At 59.4% G+C, this 9,078-nt stretch overlaps 1 protein-coding gene across 3 annotated transcripts in view; it reads right to left on the bottom strand.

The window, feature by feature from the left end:
* Positions 1 to 2,467: 2,467 nt before the first annotated feature.
* Positions 2,468 to 9,078, bottom strand: part of CPNE5 (copine 5) — a 103,035-nt gene continuing 96,424 nt past the window's right edge. For all 3 annotated transcript variants that reach the window (XM_021715813.1, XM_008064582.2, XM_021715814.1), the window contains 6 exons: positions 8,772 to 8,953; positions 7,716 to 7,843; positions 7,395 to 7,497; positions 6,542 to 6,599; positions 5,980 to 6,053; positions 2,468 to 4,106 (listed from right to left, as the gene is read on the bottom strand). In XM_021715813.1, coding sequence (XP_021571488.1) covers positions 3,888 to 4,106; positions 5,980 to 6,053; positions 6,542 to 6,599; positions 7,395 to 7,497; positions 7,716 to 7,843; positions 8,772 to 8,953 — 764 coding nt within the window. In that variant the 3' untranslated portion in view covers positions 2,468 to 3,887. The remainder of the gene's footprint in view (positions 4,107 to 5,979; positions 6,054 to 6,541; positions 6,600 to 7,394; positions 7,498 to 7,715; positions 7,844 to 8,771; positions 8,954 to 9,078) is intronic.

The raw sequence follows: 9,078 nt of genomic DNA, 5'->3' as shown, positions 1-9,078 counted from the left end.
GGGCTTGAGTCGAGCGGAGCGGAGGGGCAGCCCCTGCCTGGGTGGGGGCCCAGAGCCCAGGAGAGCCTTTTGGCCACCTCTCCCTTCTCTGCCCACCCGTCCAGCTCTGTCCTGCACATCCTCAGCCCAATAAGCAAACAGAAATAAAATCAGGCTTGGAGCCATGAACCTGGGTCTGTGAATGTCTGAATACCCTCCTTCCTTTGCGGGGTTTCTCTTCCTGAGGAGGCTGTAACAGGGATCTCTCTCGAGGTCCTTTTCTTCTCTCCAGAGCCCAATGCGAGGTCTCTATCTTTCCCACCCTCTGCGTCCTCCCTCTGGCCTCCTCGGAGCGGGCCCCAGGATTCTGTGTTGGCCTGGAAACCAGGAAGGTCGTCTCTCCTGAAACTCCCAAGACACATGTTCTGCTTGGTCATGGTGTTAGCGGCTGAACACACACACACACACACACACACACACACACACACCCGACTCCATGGTAAAAGGCTTGAGAAACGCTGGGTTGAATCAAGTCAAACTGGTCTCTTTGCTAAAGAACTTGAGTACCCTAATGGCTGCTGAGACCCTCCGAGAGGGGCCCCCAGCAGGCAGGTTCTCGAACTCCATGCCAGGGAACCAGCCTTCTGTGGACACACGCTGGGGGAAAAACCCAGGAAAGTTATAGTGTCAGGCACAACAAAGATGCCCTTGGCATCTATCTTGTCCCGTTCCATGGTAGCGGCTCTGAGCCTCGGTCCACCCCTGCCAGGTAGGCACCCCCTCCTGACGCTTTCCCACAACACCCAGGATGAGGGAAAGTGAGGTGCTGGTTGTGGGAACGTCCCTCTTCCCGGGCTGTGACCCCACCTGTTCCTACTCAGAGCGTATCGGAATGCACGTCAGAAGGTCAGCTAACAGAGACAGCCGTGAATCAGCTCTAATTTACTATAAAACTGTAAAATGTCAACAAGTCCCAAAGTTTGGTCTGATTAGCACCAAACTCCTTGCGAGGCGCAGGCTGGGGGTGGCTGTCTGGAGGCCAATCTGAGAAGAACCTCCCCGCTGGAGAAGGGTCCCTGTGGTAGCTGGTGGCCATAGGGATTTATATGTGAGGAGGGACAGGGAGGAAAACAATGTTTCTTGTGCACCTAAAAAGCATCAGGTCCTGGGTGTATGTCACACACATCACAGGCACATACCCACCAGTCACTGCTGGGCCACACGATAGTCTTGCGAGGGAGGAGCCATGGCTCCACGGCACAGGGGAGCAATCACATGTCGTGGGCAAGTGGCCTGGGTGTCCCCCAGGTTGAGCCAGGAGCCCCCTTTGGTGCCCACAGACCCTGGTCCCTCCTGCTGGATTGACCTCAGTACCCCCATGATTGTAGGAGCTCCTCTCTCATGGCCCCAGGGTAGGGGTGTCCCTGTGTGTGAGTCTCTGTGTGTGGGTCTGCTGCTGGTATTCAGTAGATGCTTGCAGAGAGATGAATGAGTGATCAGATCCATTTGGTTTGGAGAAAAAGCCAATCATGTCACCTCCTCAGTGGTGTCTGTTTCACTTAAACACCAAAGGCTTCACCAGGGGCTGCAAGGCCCTTTGCATTCTGGCTCTTTCTCCTGTCTCCTGCATGCTCCCTTCCTTAACCCAGCTTCCACCACACTGGCCTCCTTGCTCTCCTGCAAACACACCCAGCATGATCCTATCTCAGGGCCTTTGCACCTGCTATTCCCTCTTCTTAGAGCCTTCTTCCGCCAGATAGCAGCATGTCTCATTTCCTGGGTGCCCACCTCAACTGTCACCTCCTCAGGGAGGCTCTCTCCGACCACCCCATCTAAAATATTACCTGTCACTTTCTACCCTCATTCTCTCTCATTTCTCTTTATAACTCTATTTTTTTTTTTTTTTTTTTTTTTGAGTTGGAGTCTCACTCTGTCCCCCAGACTGGAGTGTGGTGGCCGCTCCCAGCCACCGCAGCATCGACTTGCTGGGCTCCGGCGATCCTTCCGCCTCAGCCTTCCAAGTAGCTGGAACTACAGGCGCGCGCTACCACGCCCGGCTAATTTTGATTTGTTGTGGAGGTGAGGTCTCGCCAGGTTGCCCAGGCGGGTCTTGAACCCGTGGGCTCAGGCAATCCACTCACCTCAGCCTCCCAAAGGCCCGGGATTACAAGCTGAGCCACCAAGCCCAACTTCTCTTTATAACTCTTACCGCTGCCTGAAACTGTTATCAATCTAGTTGTTGATGTGTTTATTGTGCTCCTCTCATATTATTTGCTTGTTATACGCCCCGTGTGGAGACAGGGCCTGTGTGTTGTTCACTGCCAGTGAACAACATACCCCCAGTGCCTAGCACAGAGCCTGGCACATAGTGGTTGCTCCGTAAATCCTTGTTGAGCAAAATAATTGAAGGAAGAGAGAGAGGAGAACCTGGGCTCTGCCAGACAGCAACAGCTGTGCTATTTTTTTCAGAGGAGAGAGGAAAACAAGGTACTTTACTAAAAGAACCAAATTTACTTCAGTTTAAGGCAAATTCCACACAGAGACTGTCTCAGAGACGGGCACAGGACCAGACAGGACCAGACACCTTAGAAACACCACCATCATGCATGACAGGGGGGAAGCGGAGTCGGGCAGCAGATGGGATGGGGCCTGGTCTCCACCCAGGCATGGAGAGGTTGGCGGGCTGAGGCGCCCCATGCGGCGGGAGGGACGGGCATGCATGACCTGCTCCCCGCAGGGGCAAAGGCTGGGCGGCTGGGTGGGCCTGGGGGTGGGATCCCTCTTCCCACCTTCCCCGTGGCAGGGACAGGAGCTTGGGCTCAGACGCCAGAGCCCATGGCTGACAGCTGAAGGGACAGATCGGGGTGACCCTAGAGCCAAGACGGCCTAGGTCACATTGGCTAGAAGCGGGAGGGCAGAGCTGGGGATGGGATGAAGGAACTCTGGGGATGTCAGAGCTGAAGCAAAATCTGGGGCCATCTGGTCAACCCTCTCCCTGTACAGATGTGGAAACTGAGGCCCAAAAGGCAGGAGAGTCTTGCTTGGGTGCCAGAGTAGGCAGGGAGAGGAGGCAGGGCTCAAACCCAGGACTCCTGGGATAGAGGGCAAAGGAGAACAGCGTGGGAGCATGGGGCTGAGCTGCTCCCTGCCCCAGCCTCCAGGTGGGCAGAAGAGTGGTCACATCAGGCCCCGGGCAGCCTCTGGAGGGCGGAAGCATCGCCTGAGCCAGGAGTCAACTGTGGACGTGCCCGGGGGCCCACACCTGTGAGAGGCCTGCGGATCTGTGTGTCTAGGACCAGCATCCTACCGGGCTTGAGGGGCACAAAAAGGACTCTGCCGAGAAGCCTCATTTCAGGCCCACCACATGGCCCGCGGTCCCCCAGGTCTGCAGGGCTCCCATTGCATACGGTGCCCCTAGGAGGGGTCACGTGTTCAGGCATTCCCGCAGACCCACCCGCCTCCTGGGGTTCACTAGAAACAGGGCACAGGGTCGATCACAGGGTGGGGCTGGGGATAGGACAGGAGGGGAAGGGGGGCTTCAGGGGAGTAGGTAAGCAGACGGGATCGCCCAAGGTGGGCTGGGGGGGTGCCCCAATCACCCCAATTGTTAACACTTTCCTTGTGGGGCTAGAACCAGGTGTCAGGGAAGAAGAGAAGCCCTGGGGCCCAGAACTTGGTGCACCCTTCCGTCACCTGTACCCCCCAACTCTCAGGGATTGAGCAGTAGGTGAGGCCAGGAAATCGAGGAAGGGTCTCTGGAGGCCCCAGCCCCTGCCGGCACCCAGGTACACAGATGTCCCGAAGGCCAGGCCGGGTGAGCCGACTGTAGGGAGTCCGGGGACCTGCCTACCGCTCTAGTGGTCTCCCCGGGGCCCCAGCCTCCTGCCTGCTGTGGACCGGCAGGAGGTTCACATGTGCGTGTGCAGAGGGGAGGCAGGGGGCGTGCGGGCCGGGGACTGTGGGGGTGACTGTGTGGGCGCCGCGGGCGGGGGGCGGGGGCGGATGCCCTGCGCCTTCATGTAGGACACCAGCTGGTCAGGGATCTCCGCCAGCACGTCGCGGGCCAGGCGGGCCATGCTCAGCACGTGGTTGCCCGTGCGGTCCACGTAGTCCCGGAAGGGCACGAACTGGCAAGCGGGAAGTCAGAGTCAGGCCGCGCCCTCCGCTGGACCCTGGCCCTCCCTAGTCTCCAGGGCTGGGGTCACATCCACTCCCCTCCCAGCATTTCTGCTCTTATTCTCTCTCACTTCTCTTTGGAACTCTTACCATCGCCTGAAACTGTGTTTTTTGTTTGTTTGTGTTTGTTTTTTTGAGTGGGAGTCTCATTCCTTCACCCAGGCTGGAGTGCAGTGGCACGCTCACGGCCACCCCAGCATCGACCCTCTGGGCTCCTGCGATCCTTCCACCTCAGCCTTCTGAGTAGCCTGGAACTACAGATGTGTGCTACCACGCCCGGCTACTTTTTTATTTTATTTTTTTTTGAGTCGGAGTCTCACTCTGTCGCCCAGACTGGAGTGCAGTGGCCGCTCCCGGCCACCACAGCCTCGACCTGCTGGGCTCCGGTGATCCCTCCGCCTCAGCCTTCCGCATAGCTGGAATTACAAGCGCGCGCTACCACGCCTGGCTAATTTTTTGATTTTATTGTAGAGATGAGGTCTCGCCTGCCCAGGCAGGTCCCGAACCCGTGGGCTCAGGCAATCCATTCACCTCAGCCTCCCAAAGGCGCGGGATTACAGGCTGAGCCACCGAGCCCGGCTCCGGCTACTTTTTAAAAATTTTATTGTAGAGACGAAGTCTCGCCAAGTTGCCCAGGCGGGTCTCGAACCCACAGGCTCAAGCAATCCACTTGCCTCGGCCTCCCAAAGTGCTGGGATTACAGGCTGAGCCACTGAGCCCGGCCGGAACCGTGTTATTAACTTGCTCACTGATGTGTACACTGTGTTTCTCTTATACTGCATTGGTCATAGGCCCCGTGTCAAATCAGGGCCTGTGTGCTGTTCAACTGCACCCCCAGTGCTCACTTCACTCCCTTGGTGAATTCCACGAGGGACTGTGTCACAGTCACTATTCGTTCACTCAACAAATGCTTCCTCAGCCCCTATTCCACACCTGGATACACCACGGAGGCAAACACAGATGCTATGCTGAATGATTCCCCTGCCTTCTGGGATATGAGCCCTCCCCATCTCCTCCCCGCTCTCCTGCAGAGTCCTCTCTGTCTCTGCCCTCTCTTCTTCCCTTTTCTCTCTGGGGCTAATCTGGCCAACACCTAAAGCCAGGTGGTGTGGGTTCCTTCCCCCAGGGGTGTCCCCCACCCCTGCCTCAGGCTCAATTCTGCCTCCAGGCCTTGGCGTGGGATGGTCCCCCCCCTCAGGCTGCCCTTTCTGGGTTCCCAGTCCCCTATCTTTGATCTCCACAACTGGGATCCTAGGTCCTGGTTTTTAAATAAGGGGGGGGTCCTGGAGAATGGCATCTTTTTATTCCGAATCTCCTAAGCACAAGGGACTCAGGCAGTAGGAGATTGGATGAGGGACGTGCCTGCTGGCGGTGCACTCTTCTGCCTGACTCGGTGGGAGTTCCCTGAAGACAAAGCCCTCTCTCTCTGCTCATGGATACCACATCCTACATGGAGATGTTGTGCCACTGATTCAGCTAACCCAGCCACACCCATTCTTGGACACCAAAGACACAGCCTCCGCCTTCAAGGGGTCTGCCGGGAAGGCCGCCAGACAGCCAGCAACAGAAAGTGGATGGCCACAGAGGCCTGGGGGCTCAGGCAGGGCCAGCAGAGCATTCCTGGCTCTGGTCGGGCACCAATTGTGTTAGTAGCGAGTCTCAGACATGGCAGGGAGGAGTACAGCCCAGAGGGAAGGCCACTCTGGGGCTCCCAGGGTCTCCCTCCGGGGCCTCCCCAGGGAAGCCTACAAAGGGAGTGTGAGGTCAGTCTGGCTGGAAGTGGCTCCTGAATTTCCCGTGGGGCAGGCAGGATCTGGGCTTCACCTGGACAATGTCCCGCTCGGCCAGCTTCCCCCGGGAGGAGATCCGCACATCATCACCATCCAGTTCCACCATGGCTGTGTGGGAGGGAGTGGCATGGGATGGGGGGAAAGGGGGATTAATGGTGGATACTCGAGCCTGGCAGGACGTTGGATGTGTCCTCCAGTCCCAGGCCAATCCGGGCAGAGACCGTCGGCCCGTGCCCCCGTGCTAGAGACGAGGGAACAGGCCAGGAGCCCGGAGTAGCCCAGCCAGTGAAGCCCTGACTTCTAGCCCAGGACTCTGGCTCCGCCGTCCTCTCCAGACTCTCAGAGCTGGAGGAGAAAGGAGTGACTGGGGCCTCCTCCCCACAGCCTTGGGGCGAGGGTGTGGGTGCACACCCTGACACACCCCTCCCTGCGCAAACAAATGCACCCCCACGCCCTGCACACTCACCCAGACAGCCACACACGCCCAGGCGTGAGCTCTCTCTTTTGGGAAGGGGACCTGGAGCCTCTGGGGGAGACAGCTGGGGCGGGGGCGGGGGGACAGGAGGGAGAGGAGGGAGGGTGGCAGGCGGACTCACCGTCGAACTCTGCCTGGCCCACGCCGATGATAATGATGGACATGGGGAGCTTGGCAGCCTGGGAGACGGCACGAGGCAGGGGAAAGTCCGGCCCAACGGGCGCCAGTTAAAAGAAGGGACAGAGAGGGGTGGGTCAAAAGGAGAGAGGCAGGGGAGAGGGAAAAATTGGAGAGGGAATGGAGGAGAGAGAGAGGGAGGAACATAGCAAAGGGGGGAGGGAGAGGCCACTCAGAGACAAAGACCCAGGGAAACGGAGATGGAGCCAGGAGAGGAAGCGGACGGAGGCAGGGGAGGTAGATCCCAGGGCTGCTTCTGGGAGCCCTCTCCTGCTGCCAGACCTCCCTCTGGGGGACCCTCTTTTACGTGGCTCCGAGGAAGGACTGGCACAGCTGCAGCTGGGGCCCCTTTTACGGGGCGGCCACCGGGCAGGGGAGCCATGTGCCTGGGTGTCCCCTGCCCCGGGCCTCCCACACCCTCTTCCTGGCCAGGCCAGCCTGAGGTCTGGGACAGCGTCCTAGAGACGGCTTAGTGAGGAAGCCATGGGGGTCTGGAGGAAGTGGACCACCCAGCATGACTAAGAGGTGGTACACAGCGTAACAGCCAGATCCCTTGTGGGCTGGGAGCCGCTTCCGCCCCCAACCGCCACTGCCCGGCCCTCTCGCAATTCCCACCAAGCTCTGTGGCCAGATGCCGGGAGGTGGACGAGGCCAGTGGGTGCCACTGAGGTAGGGAAAGGAGAATCAAGGCCCCGCCGTATCCCTAAAGAAGGAAGGGGACACCCAGGGGGAGGAGACGCCTCAAACTGCCCCCGCTCACTCTTCCCCTCCCACCCCATCCCGCTGTCCTCACTCACGTTGACAATGGCTTCCTTGGTCTGTGCCATGTCTGAGATGACCCCGTCCGTGATGATGAGCAGCACGGAGTACAGGGAGCCGTCCTGCACGGCCGCAGCATTCCTGGGGTGGGCAGACGCAGGGTGAGAGCTGGCTAGAGGGGCCTCTGGGCTTGTTGATCCCCCTCCCATAAGGACCCTGAAAGCTCTTGGGGCATCTTTTCAGGGGCACGGCTCCTTGAAAGGCAAGGCAATGGAAGAAACTCCCCCCGGCGTCCAGAGTCAGTGGGTGTGGAAACAGAGGGCCCGGGAGCTGAGGGCAGGGTGTGACCTGGCACTCACCTGGCCACGTGGGTGACCACGGGGGCAAAGTTGGTGGGGCCATAGAGCTGCACCGTGCGCAGGCTGCGGTGGTAGGCCTCTAGGATGCCGTCGATGCCGCAGCACGAGGGGTTCTCCTGGTTGCCGTTCTGGGGGCAGAGAGGACAGGAAGGCTGAGCCCAGGATGGGGGCAGTGGGTGATGTGTGGAGCAGAGCCCAGGTGCAGAGCCCAGTGGGCCTGGGCTATCCTGGGCTCTTCCCTGGTGTGGGTGGCTGGTTGGGGGGGAGGTCCCAGGGTCCCCCAGGAGTGCCGTGCATGCTTCGGGTGAGCAGGGGCCATGCTGGACCCTTCCTTGCTCTACTCCCTGCACCTGCTCAGAAGCACCCCAAGAACCCCGGCTGCTTCCGTCAGGGAAACTCAGGCAAACCCACCATGCCCCAAAATGACTGCTGGGTCTAAGCAACTCAGCAAGGACCTGCGGCTGATCTGTCCTCACGTGTCTCGTGCCCAGCACAGTGCCTGGTACTCCCAGGCACCGGAAGGATGTGTGCTGTGCCTGAGTGTCCCCAGCTCATGGAAGCCAGCCAGAGGGGGTGGCCTGAGCAGTCATCTCCATGGGGCCCGGGACTCCCAGACGACACCATATTCCACAGCCTCACAGGGTCCTCACACCCCTCCCCGCATCTCAGCACTGACTCAAGCAACTCCTGGAACTATCTGTGGCTGCTCACACCCAGTCTGCACCCCCTTATCTCCTCTCCTGGGGCCCTGGGAGGGGGGTCGGCCATAGGCCCCTCCCCCTCCATCTGACTCTTGTTGGGCACAAGGAGGCCAGAGCCAGCTGTGGGTGGCTTCAGAGAGCGAGCATTTCTGGAGAGCGAGCATTTCTGAGCAGGGTGGGGAACGGGTTTCTGGAGGCCTTGATGCAAGTTCCACATGCACGGCAGGTGGCCCACTCCCACATGGGCTGCGCCTTAAGTCCCTAGGCCCAGAGGAGGGGAAATGTCCCCCACCCCCGGGCTTGCCACCACATCCCCAGCCCGGCCAATCCTCTGCCCACCAGCGGGACATCTTACCAGCGGGAATTCGTGGGACACCCTGCCATCTGGGGGCAGCTTGGCACCAAAGCCAAGGGCGGGGAACATCTTGTCGCTGTCATAGTGCTGGATGATCTCCCCAACGGCGGTCAGCGCCAGTGCATAGGCGTTCAGCTGGTAGGGGCTCATGTAGTGCAGGGATGTGGACTGCGAGGGATTCCCTGCAACACAGGACGTGAGGACAATTGCCGGCCTGGACTCTCCAAGGCATCCTGGATTTCGGATGCAGAAGAAGGTGTCCAAGGGCACCCGACCTTCATTTATCCTCGGTTCCTCTCTTTTTTTT

Source organism: Carlito syrichta, unplaced genomic scaffold (assembly GCF_000164805.1).
Source record: "Carlito syrichta isolate Samal-C Ts95f unplaced genomic scaffold, Tarsius_syrichta-2.0.1 Scaffold307715, whole genome shotgun sequence".
Classification (NCBI taxonomy): Eukaryota; Metazoa; Chordata; class Mammalia; order Primates; family Tarsiidae; genus Carlito; species Carlito syrichta.
The sequence above is the reverse complement of the archived record's forward strand: the minus strand, read 5'-3'. Positions and strand labels throughout refer to the sequence as shown.